This window comes from Arvicanthis niloticus, chromosome 8 (genome assembly GCF_011762505.2).
Source record: "Arvicanthis niloticus isolate mArvNil1 chromosome 8, mArvNil1.pat.X, whole genome shotgun sequence".
In the NCBI taxonomy this organism is placed as follows: Eukaryota; Metazoa; Chordata; class Mammalia; order Rodentia; family Muridae; genus Arvicanthis; species Arvicanthis niloticus.
Window position 1 is genome coordinate 75,807,701 of NC_047665.1, and position 26,946 is coordinate 75,834,646.

At 38.8% G+C, this 26,946-nt stretch overlaps 1 protein-coding gene across 1 annotated transcript in view; it reads right to left on the reverse strand.

The window, feature by feature from the left end:
* Positions 1–26,946, reverse strand: part of Myo3a (myosin IIIA) — a 186,567-nt gene that overhangs the window by 38,122 nt on the left and 121,499 nt on the right. Inside the window, exons 19-25 of the mRNA XM_034510582.2 lie at positions 16,546–16,699; positions 12,983–13,071; positions 10,679–10,808; positions 8,907–8,986; positions 8,406–8,483; positions 5,424–5,629; positions 422–533 (exon numbers count right to left, since the gene is read on the reverse strand). Coding sequence (XP_034366473.2) covers positions 422–533; positions 5,424–5,629; positions 8,406–8,483; positions 8,907–8,986; positions 10,679–10,808; positions 12,983–13,071; positions 16,546–16,699 — 849 coding nt within the window. The remainder of the gene's footprint in view (positions 1–421; positions 534–5,423; positions 5,630–8,405; positions 8,484–8,906; positions 8,987–10,678; positions 10,809–12,982; positions 13,072–16,545; positions 16,700–26,946) is intronic.

Consider the following 26,946-nt stretch of genomic DNA (forward strand, 5'->3'; position numbering starts at 1 on the left):
CCCTGGTCCTGTCCTTAGAAAAGTACATCAGTTTGTCTTCAATACCATTTGAAGTAAAATACATTTGCTTCCAGTGTTACTAGGAGTTTTCTTTTGAATAAATCATTGAAATAAAAATTTCTCATACTTTTTGTGTCAGGTTTGCCTATGGACATGTCTGTGGAGCATTCTTTTGATTTTTAACTGATAGAAAAGACCTAGCCCACTGTGGGCAGTGTCATTCCTAGGCAGCTCAGCCTGAGCTTTGTAAAGATCAAAAGCGTTTTTATCTTCATTGAGGAAGGCTTTATGAATTACAAGTTTCATCCCCAATTTTACATATTTTCTAACAAAACTCATAATAGTTTCAACTATAGTAAAATGTTATAACTCCTATAAATAAGGTCATCATTTCCTCATCAAAATTATATGAAAACATTACTTTTGTTTTTCCAAGAGCCCAATTATCAAGACCAGCTTTTTCCAAAATGGTAGCACAGGTGTCTGGGCTCGCTGGGGGCTCTTCACTCGATTTGTAGCAGAGAACATAGTACCTGAAAATAATAAAAAAAAATGGCTGATTGGTTTGTGCAGTGGTCCAACATCTCAGCAGTGGTAGCCACCCAGCAGCTCTGTCACGTTGAAGGGATGAAATTCCCAGATTTAATCCTTGACTCTCTTATAATTCCCAAAATGACAGCAAAGTGAGAGAGATACAAACCGAGCATCTTCTGTAGTTTCACACCTGTGGTTGCTCTCCGTTTGGTTCATATACTTCATATATAGGATTTCGTTTAATACTCATAAACACATGAAAATAGAATGTTTACAATTTGTGTGTGCAGATCACTAGAAAGTCATGTTACAGAGGCTTACAGAACTTAAAGCACATTGAGGATGGATATTTAGTAAATGACAGGATTGGGGTTTAAGCTGAGTTTGACTTTCAAGCATGATATTCACTGCGATGGCTAAATTGGGTTGTCAATTTGATATACCTGAGAAGAGAAAACCTTCTGTTGTTGAAGGCAATTGAAGAAGTGCCTGCATCATATTTGCATATGTGCCTGTCTGTAGGCGTTTTCTGATTGCTGATCTATAAGAAGGGCCACTGTGAGTGGTATCATTCCTTAGGCAGGTAGATCTGGGCTAAATAAGAAAGCTACATGAATGTGAACCTAGGAATACACCATTAAACAGTGTTCTTCTGTTGGTTCTCCCTTCAAGCTCTTGCCTTGAGTTCCTGCCTTTACTTGCCTCAATAATGGGACTATATATAACCTGTAGGCTAAAATAAGCCTTTCTCAAGTTGTTTTTTTATCAGTGTTTTATCACAGCAACAGAAAACAAACTAGAACCTACTATACTATCCTACCATCGATGAACTGTGCTCAGGAGATTGTGAAAAAAATGATTGTGTATAGATATCACTGTGAAATGGACCTACTTTCTCTGAATCTGAGGATAGAGTTCATTTTGGAAAAAACAAAAGTAGCAACACTGCTATAGTTCAGAGCTTACGTGTCTCTGATGGCCCATGTGTTAAAGACCTGTTCTGTGGAAGAGCTTTTGGATGACTGTAGGAATCCCAAGATCTAGTGGGAGGTCTTCAGGTTTCTGGGGATTTACCCTTAAAGAGATTATTGGGACCACCATCTCCTTCCTTTTCCGTTTTTCTTCCCTGGATCCCATGAAGCATCTTGTTTTGTTTCAACATGTGAATGTGATGTGCAACCGTAGGCCCAAAGTTGTGAAGACAACAAACTGACTGGAAGCCCGAATCCACCTTTTATCTTTATCAGTTGGCTATTTCAGGTGGTTCATTGTGATTGGCAGAAAGCTGATAAACATGCCTAGTGTCTTGTGCAAAGTAACATCATATTGGGCTCCTTCCCTTGTGAGACAGTACCAGGAAACTTGGTAAGGTAGAGTGGGTCTGAGACCCTGATACTTGAGTACTCACCTGAGACAGTAGGTGCCTCACTGCTCCTTGCCAGATTCCCGGCCAGGAACATATGTCCACACTCTCCACAATGGTCATGTAGCCCAGAACAGAATACTCCATGCTAGTGAGGTATCTAGAGACCCTGAGGTTTTAGCCTAATAAGCTTCCCTTTCTGGATATTTCTTCCTGCAAAAGGTATTTAGTCTGTGATCCACCCTGAGAATTAGGTATGTATCCATTTTCCATGATGAACAGTGAATAAATGGTATGGGTAAACATGGACTGTCTCTTCCAGAGAACTGCTGTGGGGAGCATGGAGAAGGCCTTTGCCTACAGAGTCACAGCCTAAGTCTCCCATAGAAGGCCTCTCTGGACTTCCAGACAACTGCCACCAAGCTAAGGACACTCTCTAATGAGCTAACCCAGAGGTAGTTGCTGTCCTCAGCTCACAGGCTCCCAAAGGTCCCGGCCCATGGACCCCTCAATCCTCATTCCACTCATCTGCACCCTAGCAGTGACTAGGTGTCCCAGTGAGACAAGGAACCCCAACTTTGGCTGCACCACGTCTTAGACTGCATTTCTCATCCCACAGTGCAGTGCTCTGTGCTTTTATAAAGCCCAGCACCCGATGGCTGCACATGGGATAAACATAGTCAAGCTCCTGGCATTTCCCTTCTCTAGCAGCGTGTCCCCCAACCCATCGGCTGAGTGGACCGTGGAACCATATTCCCTTAGGGTTGTTTTCTTGTAAAGCAGAAAAGCCCATCTGTAATCACTGAGGAAAAGGTCTGGAGAGTTCTCCATCAGAGGAGCGTTAGTGCCGGAGGGCTATAAAGTCCTTCTGAGAGCTTCAGGGGACCTTTCTAAATTGTTCTGTCTTCTGAACAGTCTATGCTGAGTTGGGTGACAGCTTTCAAAACAATGACAGAGAAAAGGTTTAGCTTTTTTATTTCTGGAACTTTCTGTGATTTAGAACAGAGATTTATTCCCCCCACCCACCCCCACTATATCCATAGCTTTTATCCTTTCATATTTATCCAATAGTAATTTGCTATTCTATGGTATTACATAAGTAATTCTGTTTTTTTTTTTTTCTTTCCCCAAGACAGAGTCTCTCTGTGTAGCCTTGGCTATCCTGGAACTCACTCCATAGACCAGGGTGCCCTTGAACTCTCAGAGATCCAAAGCCTCTGCCTTCTGAGTCCTGGGATTAAAGGCATGTACTGCCATTGCCCCGCTAATTCTTACTTCTTAATTTCTAAGTAAATAACTTACCTGTAACCAAAGCGTCACCAACATAATGGATTTAGTTTTCCTTGTGGTTTATACTATAAAACCATGGATATTTTGAAAGCATAAAGCTCAGATTTTTTAACCCAAATGGTTGTCTCGTTTCCTCTTTTGTTACTTCACTAATGCCTACCCTTTCAATCCAAATCCATTTAGTTTTTTTGGTATACCATTTTATTGGGATCTCAATAGCTTCCTTTCTATTTCCTTTTCACTTTCTACTCCCATGAGGTAAGCAGTTTTGCTTGAATACACAACCCGGTGAGGGTGAGCCACTGCAGCTGTCCCTACTTCCTGTTTTCCCTACAAACTGCATTATCTGGCAGATCCTGCTTTGTGATTCCTGATCTTGACATTTTAAAAGTTTTTCACCCTGTAGACTCTTGCTTTGTGCACACCAGTCTCTTGAACTTGTCATTTTCTAAATTGTGTTGCTTGTTAACTTCCCATGTCTTTGGCTCTGATAATCCTAACTAGATTGGCAATTACAAGATAAGCCAGCTTTGAAACTGTCCCTATAGCTCTTACTTAGCATACATATATTAGTAATATTACTGTATTAAGTAGAATAAGGTAGAAAAGGCCAATTAGTAGATACTGATTGTTATGTTTTGTACATGTTTAGCCCAGGAAATGGCAACCAGGAAAGTGCCTGGTGTAGTTGTTCTGCAGGGGTAACTGGATCTCAAGGATACTAACTTGTCAGTGTGATGGTTGATGGGCTGTTCGGAGGTGGGATCTCATTGGAGGAAGTAGCTACTCGAAGGCACATCCCTGCATCTGAAGGGTGCATTATTCTCGTCCCTTTCTTTCTCTCAGTATTCCTCTACCTCCTGGCTGCAAGAACGACTGCAGTTTTCTTCCACCACACCTTCCTACCTTGACGCTTCTACCTCGCCACAGGTCTCAAAGCAACATAGCCAGCTGACCACAGAGCGAAACCACTGAGCCCATCGGCCCAGGCAAAAGTCTCCTTTATCAAGTGGCTTCTTTCTAGTATTTGTCACAGTGATAGACTACCAACAGTTACATAGGCCATGTAAAAGAAAGCATGGTACAACTTTCTTCTCTCTCTTCTTCTCCTTCTCCTCTGCCTCCTCTCCTTCTCCTCCTTCTTCTCGTTATTATTATTATTGTTATGATTATGATTATTATTGGTAAAGACATGTAATCAGGATTTGTTGAGCTGTAAAAAAAACACTTTGTTTTGTTCTTAACATTTCTTGGCATACTTTAAAAAGAAAGACTGGAGAGTTTTATAGATGGAGAATTCTTTAAACATTGCAAGTTCCTGAAAATTGCAGTATAACTAAAACTTGAAATTTCTTTAAATATAATGATGAACAGAAATGACAGGATTGACAAGTCTCACAAACATAGGCATTAAAAATGTTAAACATCTAAAATATTGAACCTTAGCATCACCACTAATGTACTACTTAAAATATATTTACTATATCAAATTTTTAATTTGACAATGATTTCAAGTGTTAAGAACTCTTTGTACTTAATAAATTCTTCCTTAAATTAGAGAAGATTAAATTGACATATAAATTTAATTGAATTTCTATATTTGCCAAGTCTCTATAGACATGACATTATTCAATTTGATCATTATAACCATTTTATCAGATGGTCAAAGCAGACTTAGGAGGTGAGGAAACTGAAATACCACGGAGGCCAGGGTTTCTTAACCCAGCACTGCTGGCATTTGGGTGTGGAGAGCTTGGTTGTAGGAGCTGCCCTCTGAGCTGTAGATGACATGATTAACTGCATACCGAGCTCCTACCCACTACATGGGAGTGCTCACCTCTAAGGCATGACATTTCCAAATGTCTCCTGGTAGTGGTAAGTATCTTCTGATGGGCACCATGTCTCCTACTTCAGAACTGTTGGTGCAGTCTCATGGTGACATAGCACATAGTACCATTGGGCTGAGAACTCAGATCTCCCAGCTTCTTCAGTACAGAGCCTTTGACCCGTGGTCCTTCAGCATCTTTCACATGCATCCTCTCCCACCACAGAGACTTCCCAGCACACAGCAGAGTCTCCCAGACTCCACTAACAATAGCTACCTTCTCTTTTACTGCACAAATGAAATGCTTCCTCCCTAGGCTGCCTAGACTACTCACTGTTTTATGTTCTACAATCCTCCTGAAGATTTAAAAATGTATAAACAGCACAATGGAAAATTAAGGAACCTACATACCTCTTTATAAAGTTAGCGAAGAGTATCCGATGTGAGTAACCAAGCCTTCGAATTCTCGCTGTTTCCAAAATCCCTGTGTAACGCAGTTGGAGCAGAACTTTCTCCTTGTCGTATTTTCTTGCCTGTCGCTCATTATTTGGCTTGATGCAACGGACAAAATGAGGTTGGCCCACCACCATTTTAGATAACAAATCCATCAACGAATACTAGAATATACAAGAATCAGTTTCATGGTATGATATTTAAAATGTCTGAGTTTGTAGGTCTTCATTTTTACTACAAGGTTACAGATTTAAAAAAAATGTTACAAATGGCTGGTCACAGTAAATGAAAAAAATCTGATATAATGAAGAGCAACTCTCTAAATGGTACAGATTCAATGATAAATATGCAGAGGCAATAACTAGGAGGTTGCCTATGGAAAGTTTGACTACAAACTCTTAAGGCAGCACTAATTAAGCGATAAATTTACTTACTTATTTTTTACATACTTTCTAAGTAATTATATCCTATCAAGCAAACATACCAAATTACAATATCGAGCCACACAATTTGGTTCATTTACTTGATATACTAATTCCCTTGCCCTACTCTGTCTTTGTAGAAAGTATAAGAAGCAATTCTGTTGGAATCATCTAGTTTAAAATTAGGGCAGAGAAGTTAGTTCCATATATAGGACACATATAAAAATAATCAAAGTGATATCCATTTAACAATTATACTGTGCTATAGTGTATTATCAGATTGATTTGTGGAGAATATTTTATTAATATAGATATTAAAACTATATTCCTTATCAATGTCTTATTACAATAGTAATAAGTAACAGATTATCAGTCACTTAAGAATAACCTATTAGGATTAACAGAACCCATTAAAAGTGGAACCTCAGCGAAGTATCCATCTCTAAGACCAGGAACAGGATCAGAACTTCCTGGTAAGGCAGAGAGAGAATAGACACCACATGGAGAACTGGGCTTTTAGTGTTAGAAATGCAAATATCTATAGTCCCAGGGCCAGTGCAACCCAAATACAGAAGTTAGACAACTGACAAATCTGCTGCATTCCTGTGCTTTTCTAGGGGACCAGCTCAGATGACATCCTCCAAAACAGTGGCATCGGCCACTCTGGAGTCCTCTCATTACATTATCTGTGAGTCATCCTTCCTTTAGTCATGCAAACATCTGTCAGGCACTGGGACCCAAAGGTGACAATTGCTGATGGCTTTCTGAGCAATTTAGGCACTTGGATTTTCTTAGGACTAAGGCATAGTCACCCTTGTTCCATTCCAGTCAGCAGAATAAAAAATAGCTCGAGAATGTATCATGTACTGTGGGGAATTATCCTCTGTCAATTTTTACTTCAGCCTGATGATTAAAAGGATCTCATGACCTTTTCAGATTTAACATGCACACAGTGTTTGATGCTAACAACAGTGGTATGATAACGGAGTGAACAACTCACTTTAAAACAAACTATTCTGGCTGTAAGTATGTTTAGTGCTTCACATGTGCTGTGTTGATGATATAACGAGACTTATTAGCAGTGGACATAGGCTGTAAGCATGGAAATGTGACAGGCAATACTCAAGGAGGATTTGATAGTGTCTACTATAGACTTAGTGCTGTCGGAATGTATATATATATATATAATGTATATGTATATATATAAGAATATATATATTCTTATATATATATAAGAATATATATATTCTTATATATATATAAGAATATATATATATATATATATATATTCTTGCATGCACAAGTTTTCAGACACTTTAAAATGTGGTTCATGACTCCATTACAGAAATGAATAAATTCACTGGACACCAATAGTATGTTTAATTTAATTGCATCCATGACTTTAATATTAAGTGACATTACTAGTGATTTCCAGGTTTCAGGTGGCATTTTCTCCTTCATTCTGGGTGGCTGGTTCAGAAGAGATAAGTGAAGCTAGAATTATATTGAGAGTGGTTATTCTAGGTGCTTGAGCACAGGAAGGAGAGTGCTTCCTTCCTGTTTTTTCTCCCACAAAGTCCAAGAAAGGTCACCTAAGCCATGGTGTGCTACTGTGTCTGGTGATCTCTTCCTTGCCCCAGTCCTATAATGAGCTCTCTCCTCCTGCTGAAGGTATTGGCTTGTGCTTGTTCAAGGAATATGGGCTGGAGAGCCATGCTCAACCTTGCCCCATCTGTCTATCCCCAAACCATTAAAGGGCACTGAATTAAAAGTCCTCCTTTTAAAATTTTTTATTTTTATTCTAGTGGGAATGCATTTGGATGCACAGACACATCTATCTATCTATCTATCTATCTATCTATCTATCTATCTATCTATCATCTTTCTATCTTTCATGACAGGGTACCACTATGTAGCCCTGGCTATCCTAGAACTCACTATGTAGACCAGGCTATCCTTGACCTCACAGAGATCTGCCAGCCTCTGCCTCCTGAATGCTGGGATGAATGAGATGCACCCTTCTCTGTCTCTGTCTCTGTCTCTGTCTCTGTCTCTGTCTCTGTCTCTGTCTCTGTCTCTGCCTCTGTCTCTGCCTCTCTCTCTCTCTCTCTCTCTCTCTCTCTCTCTCTCTCTCTCTCTCTCTCTCTCTCTCTCTCAGACAGGGTCTTACTTATGTGGTCATGGCAGTCCTGGAACTTGCTGTGTAAACCAGGCTGGCTTTGAATTTAACAGAGATCTGCAAGCCCCTGCTGGGATTAAAGGTGAGTGCTGTCATATCCAGTTCATAAGGAAAAAGTTTAATGAAATTATAGAATTCCATTACAATTTTCAAGGGGTTCATTACTTCATAGGAGAAATAACAAAATAAACCTATCCACAAATGAAACTATTTGCTAACATATCCCGTATTCATTGCAGTTAATGGGTATGATAAACATTCTTTTGCCAGTTACACTTTTTATGTCTAACTCATTTAGAATGAACTTTAAATACAATGTATCATAGTTTAACATCTTACTCTAAAATATGATGAGACGGTTTGTGTTTTCACGTTGGTGGTTTCACAGGCATGATGCGTAATGTCTCTAGTTTCACCCTAAGGAGATCAAAGAAAACAGTAAGGCCTTATCTTTTGCAGATTGTGATCTACAAGAACTAGGTGGTATTTTCCATCAATTTATCTTAGTTTAGGTGTTAAATGCAAAAAATCCACACATGTTGCTGCTATTTGTACTTTAAGAGCTGCTGGTTTAGCCTCATTGGTGTGTAGACTTGTCTTGTGCAGAACACGAATATTTCTGACCTCGGCCACATGCACATTTTTATTTGGCAATTGTATAACATTTGAAGATGAAGAAAAGTTAGGAGTATATCTGAAAGGCATGGTGTTTTAGCTGCAGTCAGTAAAGTAATCACAATGTACACATCTGCTAATTGAGAAGAAAAAGCAAAGGGGTGGAAAGAGACGCTTGCTCTCAGGGGCACAGAAGCATCACCAAAGGGAGGTGCATAATCTTACCTTGGTCAGATTTGTGGATTTTTCTGAATTCTGCATCTGATAGTTTATTATATTTTTAGTTTTAGAAAGTGGCAGATTACCTATGGGAATGTAGATAACATTAATTTGTCTTTTAGAATCCTTAGTGGCAAGACAATTTTTCTATTTATTTAAAGTATTCTAAGCATATTAAGACTCAGAAGCTTGGTTACTTATTTATTTAAATAAGGATAAAGGATATTATGTGAAAATAGTAATTTTGTTTGTTTGTTTTTCCAGACAGGTTTTCTCTGTGTAGCCCTGGCTCTCCTGGACCTCACTTTGTAGACCAGGTTGACTTCAACTTCACAGAGATTTGCCTTCCTCTATCTTCTGAGAGATAGGATTAAAGGCATGTGCCTCCATAGACAGGCTATAATAAATCTTTTCTTGTTTTTGGTTTTGTATCCTCCTCTTCTCCCTCCTCCCCTTCCTGTTCCTCTTCCTCTTTATCTTTTTTGAGAGGATCCTGCTATATAGTCCAGAATGACCTCATAGTCCTGCTTCAGCCTGCTGACTTCCACCAGCACAGACATGTACCACCATGCCCAGCTACCACAAATCCCAAATTCAGAAAAAGAAAGAAAAACCCAACCTCCTCGCTTGACACAATGGGAAAGGTAGTGGTGACTGATAGCTTTCCTCTCAGTTATGAGAAAAGATGGGCAGATCACAATGAAGGGTGAACTCACTTTGCATGTGAGTTGTCTGTGTGTGTGTGTATGTGTGTTTTAAATTGCATGTGAGTGTGTGTGTTAAGCACTTTCTGAGGTCTTTTCTCTAATTTAAGCTGGGCTTCACAGTGAGCTCTAAAGTCACATGAAGTGCTTTTAACAAATCAAACGTGAGTGAAGTCAATATGAACATTCAGTCTTAGCATTCCCGTGTGTGCTGTGTACAATTCAGGACAGTGAAACAGTGACGGTTGTAAAAGCCAGTAAGACTTAGCTTTGAATCATAGCTACCGTTCTTCACTGGGGTGCTATTCTATCAATATTCTGTGGTTTCAATAGTTAAATAAAGCTGACTTAGTTAAGTATTTAAATAAAATGTGATCATATGTATGACATGCAAAGGGTCTGGAACAAAACTTCTACATATATGTTTGAGGATATAGAAGGAATTCAAGGGAGGGAGAATAATGTTTTCAACAAATGGTGTTTGAACAATCAGAGAAGGATTGTGACGAAGGAGAGATCACAGGGGCTGTGAGGGAGATCATGTGTATGATTTAATATGCTGTCTATTGGTTATGGGGATGGATATATGGGGTCTTTATATATGTGAAAACATTCACTTTTATTGGCTAAATATTTCAGTTGTACATCAGTAAAACTACTAAAATGTTTACAGAAATATTTTAAACTACAATGTGAGGAACTCGAACCAGGTATTTTCCCACAATAAATAAAAGTGAGGTGAGTAAGGAGAGGAGTAAGCGATAGGATAATATGAACGTAATACACAGAGAGCTTGGGAACACCCGGGACCACGTACAGCTGCCCATTTCTGAAAACAGAAGGTTTCCCCTTGAGGGGAGCTATCTCTTCTGTATTTTCTGGTGAGGCTTTTTTCTTTATTTTTCTTTATAAAAGCCTCACTTTTTTAGTCTCTCTTAGATTAGGAGTAAGTGAATATTTAGTGAATTGAAAATTAAACACAAAATATTGAGGGCTATGGTCACAAATAAATCACATCAATGGAAACTACTTGGTGGGGCTTAGAGGAACTTTTCCAAACATCAACTGCCTTACCTGTTTTGGTCAGAGGGTGGTTGACAAGTTGCCGAATTACACTGTTTTCTGATGACCTCAAAAGCAACACAATATCAGTTGGGAGAGTGTCTCTGTTTTTAGCCAAGAACCCACTAGCACTATAGAGGACCTGTTGATACACAGTTTTATGGTGATTATTATAACCAATCACTGTCTTCCTCAATGTTTAATTAAAGCTCAGTCTTACTGAGCAACAGGCACACAAGATTCTGTGTGCATTTCCTTACCATTTGATCAGAAATGTTGTGAATCTGATATGCTTCTTTTTTAAATTTTTATTTATTTTTTTAACTTGGAGGGGTGAGAAGCATAGATCCTTTCTAATTTCCTGGAGTACTGGTACAGCTCTCCCGACTTCAACATGATTGGTCTTACCTAACTTGGAGACTGGATGATATAGGGGTATGTTTCTGGTACTTCTAAATAATTTAAAGACCTTAAAACTATGAGCACATTTTAAAGATTTCTGATGGATAATAAAAATGTGTAGTTATGGATTGAATCATGTCAATCCAGAACTTGTGTTAAAGATGTCTGTAGTAGTCACACAGAGAACAGACCATAAGAAGATTGGGTGAGATGACATCTGTCTACAAGCCAGAAGAAGGGCTTCATTAGATAACAATTTACTCAGGGTACCTTGGACTCACACTTTCAGTTTCTAGAACAGCAACAATAAATTTCTCCTTTTGGGGCATTCAGCCAGTATTTTTGTTATAAACCAAATAATACACTTATTAAAAACGACTGGGTAAAATGATCATAGGCAACTCTTCAGTGACAGTTAAAGCAGCCTTTTTTTTTGGCATGTCAAACTTAACTAAGTAAGAATCATGGAAGGTTACATAATGAGAATGCCTTAAGGTATATATAGTTCTTAAAAAATTGAAAAGATAGGTATATGTGTGTTTTGCCTGCATGTATGCACATGCACCATTTTACACAGTGTCCACTAATGCAAGAAGAGGGCATCACATCCTCTGGAATTGGAGTTACAGACAGTTGTTAGCTTCCATGTGTGTGCTGGAAACCCTCTGGTCCTCTGGAAGAGCAGCCACTGTTCTTAACCACTAAACCATCTCTCCAGCCCCTCAACTTAAGTGATATATTGTTAATGACAAAGGTCACTGGGACATTCCCTGGCCCACAGAAGTGGCCAAATGAACAAAAATATAGGCCTTCTCAATTAGTTTATTTGTCAATGATTTTTTTGTATTATACATTCTTTCTTGATTTTAATCTATATATCTCAACAATTATGGCACAGTTCTGAGGGGATGGCCCATTATTCTCTATGGAGGAGTGTGGAGAGCTTTTGTGGCAACCTTGACTTTGGGCTAGGACAAGGAAGTAGGCTCAAGATAAGTCCAGGAATGCTACTGGACTTTGTTTATTGCCTTGTTTCTTCCTTGACTTAGAACTGACCCTATTATTTGCATGTACTTAAAATGTTATAAAAGCAGACTGGAAAAAAATAAACCTGCTTCAGCCTCAGCACTGGCTGAACTCATGTTATAATATTGTCTAATCGTTTTTTTTTTTTTTTTTTTTTTTTTAATCCTTACTATCTTCCTTGAGACCCTGTTGACTGACTAAGCTGTCTTGGTCAGAGGAGAAAGTGTCATCTGGGTGTAAGACAACATATTTGAGGTTTGACAGGCATGCAGCTGTGTTTCAACAAATGTATGAATGCTTCTTTAAAGTCTTCACCATCCATTAGTCAGCTGCACACATTTGAGGCTGCACTACTAACTGACTTCTCTTAGCATTCTCTCTCTTTCTTTCCCTTTCTTTCTCCCTCTTTCTGTCTTTCTCATTTAGAGCATTGGCTGAAAGAATACAGATGAGGAGAAAGAGGAGGAGAGAAAAAGAGGGAGAAGGAGGGAGAGGAAAAAAAAGGGGAGAGATGGAGAAAGAAAGTGAGATAGAGAGAGAGAGAGAGAGAGAGAGAGAGAGAGAGAGAGAGAGAGAGAGAGAGAGAGAGAAGAGTGATAGAGAGGGAGTGACTGTCCCCAGTCCCATTCTTGGACCAAAGGTAAGAGACAGTTCTGGAAAATGCCCCAAACTATTGTGAATCAGAGTAAAATATAGTTAATCACTGCCAGCTAGTCATTGCCATCAGACCAAATGATCAGGAAGACACAGGCTGACAGGAGAACTAGAACCAGATAGAGGTTGGATATGGCCGCCTCATTAGAACTATCTCCCAATAGTTTAAGGTCAGCTCTTCTGATACCATTGGTAGAATGGTGGAGAGACATCACAGTTCTTGCAAGTCCTTACTTTTCCTGCATAGTGGTGAATGCCAAAACTGAGCTCCATTCTTTTGGGTCTCCAGAAGTACTGTGACTTCAGGTTGTCTTCAAACTTTTCTGTGGAAGAAAATTGAACTCCAATATTAGGCATACAGGAGATTCTCAAGTAAAATTGATGGTCAGAAGTTATTTTTTCCCACACAATGCATGATGAGCAGAGACATTTTAATATAGTAAATTCATGAAGTTTTGGAATATTAATGAGAAAGCAAAATTCTCAAACAAATGTTTATCATTATATCATGGGTTTAGAGTAGGTTTCAAATGTCAGCATGGGACAGAGTCACCTGAAATATCTGTATAGGTGCAGGGTATTTGGCCTCACCCTGTGAGTGCAGCACTTGATAGATCTGGGGAGGGAGCCATAAATTCACTAACTTCAGGTACTGCTGATGCTCTCAGTGTGAGTGCCACACTATGATGCCAGCTCTGACCCTAAAGCCCTGGTGGCTTGGCTTTCCTGTCTATTTGATTGGGTTCATAAATGTAGACAGTGGTTCTGATGCTTTGATCAGGAATCTGTTTACTGACTCTGAAGGTCCTTGCCCTCAATTGGTTTTTGATCCATCAATAAAGTTGCCAATAGAGTTGTGCAGGCAGGAGTATGAGTATAGGGAGAGACTGGGAGAGAGAGGACAAGGGGATGCAGTAGTGGAGAAGATAAAGCCAACAAGCCTGGGGTGGCAGGGGGAGATTTAGGAGTGCTCAGTCATTGAGTTAGCCAAGGCATTTGAGAATAAATGGTGTGTGTGTGTGTGTGTGTGTGTGTGCGAGAGAGAGAGAGAGAGCACATGTGTTTTCTATTCGTGGATATGAGATAGTTCCTGGGCAGGTTTAAGTGTGCTACCAGCCAGAACTCAAAGCAGTGTAGGCAAAAATACACACAACACATAAAGGCACAATGGGTTTGTAAAGGCAGCCAAATTTCTATCAGAATTTTAACACATCCAAACACTTGCTGTGAAATTATTTTCCCCATGATGCTGAGATTTTTTTCCTTTATCTGTTTGATGTCCAAGGGACAAAACAACCATGATGTCAGGGGAAAGCAATGCCACATTTACCAAAAGTAAGTGAGGAAGAAATGAATCTACACTTTCTTTAAGTACTTGCATGTACATTGTGAATATCCCACAAGCGGGGAATAAGGTGTTCCACATTAAAATGACCTCTTTTCTTTTCTATTATAAGTTGGACATTGTCATTTTAAGTACTTTCTTTCTGAGAGAGGGTCTCATGTATCCCTGCAATGTAGACAAGAATAACCTTGAACATCTGATCCTTTAGCCTCCACCTCCTAGCTGCTGGGATTAGAAGCAAGCACCATCAAACCCAGTTTACAAAGCATGAGTCGTCAATCCCAGAGCTTTGTGCATGCTGGTGTGATGTTTAATCTTGATGGCCACTTTGATTAGCTCTAGAATCAACTAAAAGGCCTGTGGGCAAGAACATTTCCTGGAAGGATAAATTTAGGTGAGAAAACCCTCCCCTAGAGTGTGTAGGGCTTTCTGGCTGTGACCCTGATATAAAAAGGTCTGAAGGAGAAGCAAGCTGTCTGCTTGTCTTCTTTTACCTCTTGCTCTTGAACCCATCTCTCCCTTCGGTGTTGCTGCTATCCTCCTCTGGGACAATAGCTTCTTCTGGCTTTCTAACATGAGCAAGAGGTCAGTGACCCTCTGGAAATCTTCCAGGGGCTTTAGTGCTAGATTAGAGCTGCTGAGGTTTCCATCCTTGTGGACTGAGTCTCTCCAGCATATAGACAGCCACTGTTGAATTGCTCATGCTATGTCATGCCGGCCAATCTAACACACCTCTTGTGATGTAATTCATCCATAGGTTCTCTTCCTCTAGAGAACTCTTCTGTACACAAATTAAGTGCACTTTTTACTAGCTGAGCTATGTCCTCACCCTGGGACAATTTTCTTTTGATTGTGATAGTCTCCCTTTGTCACTAATATCCTAAATCTGCATAAATTAGATACATTGATATAAAATTTTCTTTTTTTTGTGGGGGCTTGAGAGATGATTCAGTGAGCAAAGTACCAAGGACCTGAGATCTGCTTCCTAGAGCTCTCTTGTGGGGATGCATACCTATAATCCTAGTACTGGGAACAAATGTGGAGATAGGCAGAACCAGAGGCTTAATGGTCAGCCAGTATATCTGAAATAGCGGCTCAGATTTAGTGAGAGATCCTGCCTCAAAAAATGAGACAGATAGCAGTAGAGGAATGCATCTGAAGTTGACCTCTGGATTCATTCCCACATGCTCTCACACTCACACACATAGCACACACCTACACATACCTACACATACACCTACACACACCTATACACACACCTACACACACACCTACACACACTCACACATACATATACATACACACATACACACACACACACCTCTACACACACTTACACATACACACACTTACTCACAAACATAAACATACACATATACAGACTCACACACACATACACACACAACAACATGAGTAAAATTTTTGTTCATGGTACTATTTTTCTCTTTCTGCTTATTACTTCTTTTAACACCCCAGGGCTGTCTCTTTATTCTGCCCCCAGCTTATTCTCCTTCTTCTTCTTTCTTCTTCTTCTTCTTTCTTCTTCTTCGTGATCTTTCTTCTTCTTCTTCTTCTTCTTCTTCTTCTTCGTCTTCTTCTTCTTATTCGTCTTCTTCTTCGTCTTCTTCGTCCTTCTTCTTCTTCTTCCTTCTTCTTCTTCTTCTTCTTCTTCTTCTTCTTCTTCTTCTTCTTCTTCTTCTTCTTCTTCTTCCTTCTTCTTCTTCTTCTTCTTCTTCTTCTTCTTCTTCTTCTTCTTCTTCTTCTTCTTCTTCTTCTTCCTTCTTCTTCTTCTTCCTTCTTCTTCTTCTTCTTCTTCTTCTTCTTCTTCTTCTTCTTCTTCTTCTTCTTCTTCTTCTTCTTCTTCCTTCTTCTTCTTCTTCCTTCTTCTTCTTCTTCTTCTTCTTCTTCTTCTTCTTCTTCTTCTTCTTCTTCTTCTTCTTCTTCTTCTTCTTCTTCCTCCTCCTCCTCCTCCTCCTCCTCCTCCTCCTCTTCCTCCTTCTTTTCGAGACAGGGTTTCTCTGTGTAGCCCTGGCTGTCCTGAAACTCACTCTGTAGACCAGGCTGGCCTTGAACTCAGGAATCCCTCTGCTTCTGTCTCCCAAGTGCTGGGATTAAAGGCGTGCTTCACCACTGCCCTGCTCTGCCCCCAACTTCTAACTTGGTGTTGGATAATTTTTATGGTGATTTATGATCCAAGATCTAGCATTTGGGTTTCTACCATAAAGGAAACAGACATCCAATCTCCAATGTTGTTTAATTCATCGTTAAAAATATTACCCTATTATAAACACTTATTGGTCAAAGTATTTGGTCCAAAATTACTTCTTGAAAACCAGCTACTTCAGGCTTTGTGACAGCTGTTTTCTCCCAAATGATTTAAGAGAATTCAAGATCATTGCAACTTTTCTGGGGCCACCAAAGGCCATATAATCATTTCAGGCTTAATACTCACCTATGAGAGTCTGGTCAGTGGCCTTGGGAAATCTGCTTTCCTCATCAAGCAGGGACAATAAGCCCATGGGCTTCTGTAGAAACATGTCCAAGAGGGGCCGGTTGTCTTCATATTCAATAACTCTGGCATCTACATCTTCATTTAGGTATTCATTCTGCAATAGGTTCAAACAGAAAAAATCACTTAAAATAATGTATAGGTGGATAATAATTATCCAAGTTTCTATTTTACATATTTTATAATGAATGGCTATCTGTGGCATTTTGTTTCTCCCTTTTCACAACTTGTAACTTATTAACATCATCACCAATCATAATCAGGAGACTAGTCAAAGGATTGCCAATCTCTCTGAATTCCAGAGGACTATGTTGTTAATGGAATGTGGAGTAGCTGTGTCCCAGAATTCACTGAAACAGACCCTAGAGCTATTCTTTTCCCATTGTCTCTGTCAAGAATACTCACATCATGTTCAGCTGTGATTTTAGATGCTGACATTGCTAGTGGGGTTGATAGCACTAGGCAATGGGAACCATCTATAGGTTCAGAATCAAGGATACCCAGGTCCACATCTGGAGCCAGCTACATAATTCATTAGAATTTCCTAACTCTCTAAGTGTTTCCCTTCTCATCCATTTAACCAACTCACAAGATAAAAATATATGGTATACTGATAATAATTTGTTTGTGAGTATATAACAAGATGCATGAAATATAACCACACATAATTAGGAGCCACTGACAATGAGAGCAGAAGCATGGTGTGGTGGCTTGAAAAGTCTCTGTCCAACATATATGTTTAAAATAAGACAGAACTTAAGTCCTAAAGAGGAGAGAGAGAGAGAGAGAGAGAGAGAGAGAGAGAGAGAGAGAGAGAGACTACTCAGAAATTGTTTGCCCTGTATTGAATGAAAACATTTTCTTGAAGTTTTACAGCTCTTATTTTTGAAGGTAACCTTGGGGGAAGTTTGTAAACCTAAAATTATTTTACTGTTGGATACATTATGTTGACAGCATATAATAGCTTAAATCATAGCTTCAAAGTTTAAAAGAGTTTTCTATATTTTATATAGAGAGTGCATGAGGTTATGTTCTTAACTGATGCAATTGTCATTTCTATTTGTTGGTGTCAAAATCCATTATACCCTTTTGTGGCAGATCATGTAGTGCAGAGAAGAGTAAGCTGGAAGACATGGCTTTCTTTAAGTATTTTTTTTTTAAATTATGGACTCCAGATAAACCATAGATAAAAAAGACACTATTATTTTAATCAGTTTTTATAAAGCATTTATAGTAAATCAAACACACACAAAATAATATACTGAATCCTATAGGAAAGATTATGAAAAAATGCTCAACTATTTTTAAGCATATGTGGACACATAAATCTCATCATCTGTAGTCAGTATCTGGTTCTATACAGAACATCAAAAACACATTTAAAGAAGGTAGTGAGAACAGTGTGAACTGAATTCAACTGAAGTGTTGAGAGTAAGGACCCCCCCCTGCCCTGCTTCTACTGTTTAATTTCCCTTTAGAAAGTTGGGAGGTGGTTTCTAAGGCTCAGGGACCATAGTGGGAAAGAGAAAGAAAAGATGGTAGGAGCCAGACATCAGGGAGGATGGGAGGGAGACAGTGTCTTCTGGACATGACAGGGCCACTGCACAGTGGTGTTCGTCTGCACAAGACTTGCATGAGATCAAGTCAGTTAACATGTTAGCATGGGACAAGAATGAGTTTATGAGCCCCAACCACTGGCTGACAACAGTTGACTGCTTCTGAAAGAGAGCAAGTCAGTTTTCTTCCAATTTTAGTATATGTGCTACCTAAGCGAGCAATTTTCTTTAAGGGTGTAGCTCTTGGTAGATCAACTAAGTTCTACACTCTTCCACAATAAGTATATGAACAGCACAAATTGGAGTTCATTGGACACACACACACACACACACACACACACACACACCACACCACAAAGTTGGGAGGAGGTAGGGACATGGGGTGAAGGAGTTAAGAGGAGAAATGGGGATTGGAACAAAACACATAGTATAACATTCTCAAAGAAATAATAAAAATATTAAAACATATGGAGGTGCAAAGTCATTTAACTACATACTAAAAGGCAAGGGAAATCAGAAGACTTGAAGGTTCTTCAAGTTCTGTTTCTCACTGCATTTTGAGTGTGAGTGGGTAAAACAGTCCGTAGAAGATGCATCTGGGAGGCCATGGCCCAAAGGAACTTAAATACTTAATGCTTAAATCATCATCTCCCCAGGGGCTATCCATGATAATTTCACTGAGCCCTCAGATTTACCCAGTAGCCTGAGAGGATGTGTCCATGTCCTGATAGAGATACCCACATGACTTCTCAGCACAAATTTAAGCATACTTTTTTTTTTTTTTTTTTTTTTTTTTTTTTTTTTTTTTTTTTTTTTTTTTTAAGCACAGGTTAGTAACATAGTAAAGGTCACTTATTTTCATTTTGGTCTCACCTCTTCTGACAGATCATCTCTTGCTCTCTCAAACTAACTTAGCACATTCCTTTCCCTAACTGGTCACTCTTTGTGCACCCTACCATTCTTTACATTATTTGTATAGTGTTTGTATTTATTACTTTCCATGTTTCTCATGTAATGAAAACTTCATGAAAAGAGAAACTTTCTATTATTACTCTCTGTATCTAGAAGGAACCTGACATATTACACATTACATGTATGTGTGCTTGCACACTAGCTGCACTCATAGGTTCAGGCACTAACATCCAGTGTGACTGCATTTAAAGAAAGAATTTTAAGGAGGTAATTTGTAAAGAGGTTTCTGAGTGTGGGGCCCTGGTTCAGTATGACTGCTGTACTTCTAAGCAAAGTAACAGACATCTTGAATTCCATGTACAGAAAAGACCCCTGTGAGGACACATGGGCATAATGGATATCATGACTCCATAGAGATGCCTTGGGAGAAACCAACACCATCAATGCTTTCATCTCTGACCTTCAGCCTCTAGAACAATGAGAGAATTAACTTCTGTTGTTTCAACAAATTTTGTTAAGATTTGTAGTATTTTATTACAGCAGCCTCAGCAAACTAGGATAATGACCTTTCTGGATTCTTTCAATCTATAAGAATTGTTTGGAAAAGATCAGTTTTCCACAAGTGACAGCTCACACTGGGGAGGATGTGGAGTAAATGGAACACTTATACATTGCTGGTAGGAGTGCAAGCTCATACGACCACTATGAATATCAGCATGGTAGTTCCTCAGGGAGCTGGGAATGGATCTGCCTCAAGATCCAGCTATATAATTATTGGGCATATACCCAAATGATGCTTCACTCTACTACAAACACAGTTGCTCAATCATATCCATTGCTGCTCTATTTATAACATCTAGAAATTAGAAAAAATTTAGATTCTCCACAACAAAAGAATGGATAAAGAAAATGTGGCACATTTACACAATGGAGTATTACTTAGCCATTATAAATGACATCATAAGATTTGCAGGCAAATGGATCAAACCAGAAAAAAATCATAATGAATGAGGTATCCAAGACCCAGAAAAACAAATGTGGTATGTAACATGCGTATGTGAATATTGCTTATTAAGTCAATGAATGATAACCAAGTTACAATCCATAGAACCATAGATGGCAGGTATAGCATAAGGAACTAGAGATAACAGATAGCTATCATTTGGAAAGTGAAATAGAATAGATATTATGAATGTATGGGGGGATTGTAATGAGAGGATCAGGGGCACAGAGAGAATAGTGGGAGGAAATATGGTGAGAGACAGCTAAAATTATGGACCATTGAAGTGAAAGTTTGGAAACCTCACAAAATATATGCATATATGAGGATGATTTAAATAAAATCACCAAATAACGGGGGAGACAGAGACACAACTGGCGATCACTTCTCAGTAAATGAAGCACCCAGTTCAGAGTTTGGATTGTATCTAATTGAGTTGTTGGCCAAAGAAGCCCCATGGGAATCTCCAAACAACCCAAGCTGTTGCCAAGAGCTGTTCTCCACAAGCAGACAGGAAGGTCCCATTCCTAAAGACAACACCTATATAACTCATTGAACATGGAGATGTCAAGATGTTGTTTACATAGAGTCTTTACCTTATGTTCCAGCATCTTTGTTACAGGTCTTCTGCATGCTATTAAAAGACAACCACAAACCCTTTACCTACAATGGTGTACTGTCTACAAGATATGCTAAGGCAAGGGTGGCGCAAAGCTTGTGGGAGTGACCAACCAAAATCTGATCTGACTATAAGCCAACTTCTCAAGATAGAATCCATACTGGACATTGCTTGGGTGATCAAGAATCTTTATAACTAGATAGCTCAGAGACCTAGGGCAGATTCAAACAATACTAGTTAGAAAAAAAAAAAACTATAGCAAAGAAATGACTAATGATACTCTGCCACACTCATAGATCTGTGCTTTGTTCAATCATCACTGGAGAAGCTTCCTCATTCAGCAGATGGGAACAAATATAGAGACCCTCAACCAGACATTGCACAGAGAGTAAGAGACCTTGGAACACTCAGCCCTAACTGGAATTTCTCTATCAAATCCCTTCCTGCTGTGCTCAGGTAACCTTGTGGATAAAGAGGCAGAAGAAGAAGATGAAGGACACCAAGAAAACAAGGCCCTCTAAATCAATACTAGCAAGGCTCGTATGAAATCACAGAGATTGAAGCAGCATGCACAAGGCCGGTATGGGTTGCCCCCAGGTCCTCTGTGCTTATATTATGGCTTCCAGTTTAGTGTTTTTATAGGATTCTTGAGTGTGCGAACGATTGGGTCTTTGGCTCTGTGCCCTCTCTGGGGCTCTATTCCTTCTGTTGATCTGTCTTGTCCAACTTCAATGTGATAGTCCTTTTCTTTTAAATCTTGTTATATTTTATTTTGTTACATTTTTAAAAATGAGCGTTATGACTGAGGGTAAAGGTTAACAATGGAACTGTTCATTCCTATTGGGAGAGGGAAAATCAGTTTTCTCCAATGGAATGACACTGGGGTTAATTAGTTACAGTTTGGTGGTTGTTTTTTGTTTTATTTATTTTTTTGGGGGGGTGATTTGTATTTTATTTCTAGGCTTTCTGGATTTTGTTGTTGTATTGGGATTTTGTTTGTTTTTCTGAGAAAGAACTTAAAGTTGACTGGGCAGAAAACTCAGCAAGAAGGCCCAGCTAGCATGCTGCCGTAATGTCTTGACTAGCACTGGCTGAACTGCCAGTGAACTGCTCATAGGAGCATCCCTGAGAGCTGAAAAGCAAAGGTCTGGGATACGGATCGCAAGTAAAAGCTGGATGAGGCTCAAAGGGAAAGGGGACGATAGCAAACAATGGATGGGCCCCCGTGCCTGATTTATGCAGTGGTGAGTCTTGATCTCAGAACATGGTTCATGGAAGACAAACATTCTACCAGTATTCTCATGTCCTTATAGAAAATGTGCAGATCTGATGAACTCATAAAGTCACAGTTTACAAAATCAATAGCTTTTCTATATAGCAACAACAAAGTTGCCAAGAAAGCAATTCCCACTGACAAGAACTTCAAAGAAGTTAAAACACCTAGGAATAAACCCAAAGAAGAAGGTAACGGACTCCTGCATTGAAATCTTTAAGACACTTGGAAAAAAACAAGCAGAAGACACTAGACAAAGGAAAACTTCCAATGGTTATGGACTGGGAAAAATCAACAATGCAGTAAAGTCTGTATTATCAAAAGCAATTTGGAGAGTCAATGAAATATTTATCAAAATTTCAGTGACATTCTTCACAGAACAGGTAAAATATTTTAAGAAATCATATGGAAACACAAAGGATAGTAAAGCAATCCAAAGCAGGAAAAAGAAAAATACACTCAACAACAAATAAATAAACAAAAGCCCAAATCAAGCAAAACAAAAACTGAGCTGGAAAAATATTATTCGACCTTAAATGATACTACAAAGCCCCATATTAGGAGACAGCACAGTACTGACGCAAAACAGACATACCTATCAACAAAGAGTAATAATGGACCCAGAAAGAAGCATACACAGCCGTGTCCCCATAGCCCCTGAGAAAAGTTTCAAATTACACACTAGAAACAAGGTGGCATGTGCAATAGCTGGTGCTGGCAAACAGTGGATATCCACCTACAGAAAAATGAAATTAAATCCATATCTCTTACCCTATGCAAAGATGAATTCAAAATGGATGAAAGGCTTTAATTTAAAACTTGTAATGTTGAAATTGTTAAAGGCAATCACAGGGAAAATACTTTAACATGCAGGATTTGGCAAATTTTCCTGATTCCAGTAGTTTAGGAAATAATCCCAAGAATTGATAAATGAGATTGCATGACATTAAAAAAGCTTCTCCACAGTGAGCCATCAGCAGGAGTTTCGCCAGCTTCAGTTCAGAAATGAAGTTCATATCCAGATTATAGAAAAAAAAAGGTTAAATTGCAAAAGCTCCAACTGCCAATCAATTAGAGGGCTAACAAACCAGTATGTTTTCAAAACAAGAAACACAAATGGGCAATCAATATTTTTAGAAGTTTTTTTTTTTTAAAACACCCATAGCCATTGAAGAAATGCAAATTAAAAGCTACTTTGAGATTCCATCTGATGCCAGTCAAAATGGCTGTCATCAGGGAAACTGATAAACTGATGAGCTGGTGAGGATGTAGGAAAAGAAGAACCCATAGCCACTGTTGGTGGGAATGTAAACTGTTCAGCCCAACTCAGAAATCACTATGGAGCTTTCTTGTAAAAGGAAAGGTAAAGCCATTGTGTGACTTAGTTATACCACTCTGTATCAGACCACAGAGATGTTTGCACACATGTTTATTGTGAGCTGTTCACAATAGCAAGGGAATGAAATCAGCCTAGATGCCATCAATGCATAATGGACAAAATTATGGCACATGCACACAGTAGAATTTTATGTGGCCATGAAGAAAAATAAAGTCAAGAAATTTGAAGAAATTAGATAAATTTGGATATGTTAAGTAAAATAATCCTGACTCAGGGACAAATGTTAAGTATGTGAGTTCTAATGTCTACGTTTTATAAATACATATGGCTAATTAAAAAGGGAATTATAAGAGGCAAAAAGAAGTTTTAAAGAAGGCAGGAGAGGGATGGAGAAATGGCTCAGTGGTTAAGAGCACTCACTGCTTTTCCAAAGGTCCTGAGTTCAATTCCCAGCAACCACATGGTAGCTCACAACTATTTGATATTGTCTTCTGGTGTACAGTTGTAAATGCAGAAAAAGCACACATATACCTAGGATACATAAATAAGTATATGTTTAAAAAAGCAGGAGAGCAGACTAGACAGATACATTTGACATGGAAGTGGACAGGGGACTACTTGGAGAGTAAGTTACAAGAGAGGAGAGACACACAAGGGGAGATAAAAGTGGGCATTATATTAAAAACAATCAAAATTACAACAATTGTATGGATCTATGCTAACAGTACACTTTGTTGTAGTTATCTTTATTAAAACAACTTTAGAAACTTAAAAGATATTAAATGACCAAAATAGCTACTAAAATTCCTCATACCGCATTGTTGTCTTAGCTATATCCAGGAAGGAAAACAGACTGTGTGAGTGATGAGGATTCTGAGATGAAGGACGGTCTTCCCACATTGCTCTGTATACACTTGAGCCTCAGATGCTGTGTGTGAGCCAGAGGGAGACATAACAGACTTCCATCATGAGCTGCTCAGGGGCTTCAGAAAATGATCTGGATCTAAGCTTTAATACTTCCTGGGTCAGAAGCTAAATGTCTGTTTGGATGAGCTCTCAAACAATAATTGAACCTTGTTGGAGAATTCAAAAACAAAGATCTGTATATCAAAGGCTTCTAAATGTATTTGACTGTCTTAAAAATGAAATAAAATGGCTATCTGGGTGTGGTAGTGAATGCCTTTAATCCCAGCATGTAGGAGGTAGAGACAGACAAGCATATCTGCATTACAGTCATCCTGGTCTAAAAAGTAAGTTCCAGGAGAGCCAAAGCTCTCCTGAGAAACCCTGTTTCAAAAGCAAGCAAAACCAATCAACCAACAAGACAAACCCTAAACAAAACAAACAAACCTATCAAATCTTTTTATTAATTAAAAAGCTAAAACAAGATAAAAGTTATCACCAGTTTGCATATAGCTTATAAGGAAGAAATTAGGGCATTAAAAAAATCACTCTTCTACATAACAACTTGGAGGCCTTTATACATGGTCTGTTTGAATCACCTACATTTTTTTAACATCAGATGACTACTGATTTCTTTTATTTATGATATTAAAAAGTTTGAAATGTAGGCATTACATATTGAGTATGCCTTTATTCTTTGTCAGGACCATGCATTCTGTGTGGAAGGCTACGTTAGAAATGTGCAGCACTCCAGGTTGTTGAACAGTGGGAGACAAAATTATTTACATTTCTTTCCACAAAATCTGCAAGAGCAGTCATTTTTCATTTATTGTTTCAATATGTACTTTAGTTGCTTGCTTTTAAAACAACTTAACTTTCAGCTGTCACCCACAGGGGCTTATTAAATGATATATGCAATGGCCTATCTCTGTGTAGAAACAAATATGAACATATCACCTTAAAATCCAACTTTAGTCCAGTTAATTGCTAGTCAGATGTGATACTTTAATGCACGAAGAAAGCTTATCCAAAGTATTAAGAGAAATGTATGTATACAGAGTGGGTTTTCAGTATTCAAAATAGTTTCTTGCTAGTATCATACAGGTATACAGAGTAGTCAGTGGTTCTTAGGAAGAGTGGCATTTGTTCCAATTCAAACTATGGTTGATGTGTTTTCCCTCAGCTCAAAATGTAAATCTGTAGGGAAGCTTCATATGTTGTGAATTTGTTCTATACCACAATAAGCATACAACATTATAAAATTAAATCAGAGGACAAAACTTACTACAGAGCCAACATGGAAAACCTTTGGCAATGGAGACACATTTCTAACTTGGCAAATGTGACTACACACAGCTCAGACTTTCTAACACACTTGGATTCCTGTTGGGGTCCCTCTCATATGAAAGAAAACTAACACACACACACACACACACACACACACACACACACACACACACACACACACACACAGAGTGGTATATTTCCTGCTACATTAAGCTCGGTATTTTGGGGAGGAGCTAATGTGGGAGGAGTAAGGAGAGGAAGAGGAGAGATGTAGGAGCCGTGGAAGACCACATATGTATCGAGAGCAGTCCTGGGTAACAACTTATATCATAAGGTTAGATATTGGGACACACCTCTAATTGTGTGGGCATCTTGTTTGTTTATTGACCATTTCTAATCATATAAAGCCTTTGTATAATCTTTAAACATTAGAGTCTCATTTCTACCGGTACCTCGTGGATGGCAGTATGGTCTGGTCTCAGCCCAGCCTTGTGGCGGCAGCGTGGGAGATTGGCAGAGCCGAGCAGCTGAGCAGCCGTAGCTCGCTGCCACTCATGGCCTCAGTCCTTGCCTAGTCAGGAAATTGGTGGGCCCAGTAACAACAAGCCAGATCGGGTGCCACCATTTTAAATATTACCATCAACACACACACACACACACACACACACACACACACACACACACACACTTCAAACACAACCAAAACCTTGGTTATTTCCTGTGGAAATTCAGATTAAGGGCTCATGAAGGACAGTATTTTCTCATTGAGAATCAGATAATATCTTTGCTGCCATAGGCTCTATCAACCAAGAGCCTTTTGGAAAATGTGAAAGTTAACAATGTATCTATTATACAAATGTACCAGGGAAGGCAAGCTTGAGTGTTATATCTGTACAACTAATACATTTGAGAAGACCATGTACTTTCAGCTGCAGCTCATTAGGAAGATTTCAGCAGTACATTTTAAAAAGATTCTACAGCTACACTCTTTGGCTCATGGTCCTGTCTTCAGGGAGAGGATCTAGGTAACTCCTGAAATGTCTCACATTATTGTTTTTATATAGTATTGATTTAAATGTTCTTAAAATCAGTGTGTGTATGTATGTGTGTATGTATGTATGTATGTATGTATGTATATAAATTTGTTCTATAGCCATGAAAGAATAAAGCACTAAATAACATATGAAATACTATTTGCTAAAAATAGTCCAGGACTAATTAGAAAAACAGTGTTACCATAGGATATCTAGATGATAAAAAAAAAAGAAAGAGATATGAGTTATGGATGCTTGGGATTGACTGTTAAAAGATCTTGAGGTATTTAATCAATGTCCATAGAAAAGCAGGTTATGAAGAGAAAAGAGGCACAGCTGCCAGAGAGAGAGGGTACGTGTTTTGAAAGTAAGCCACGTAGTTCATTAGTTGGACATCAAGTTACCATTGAGTAACGTTTTA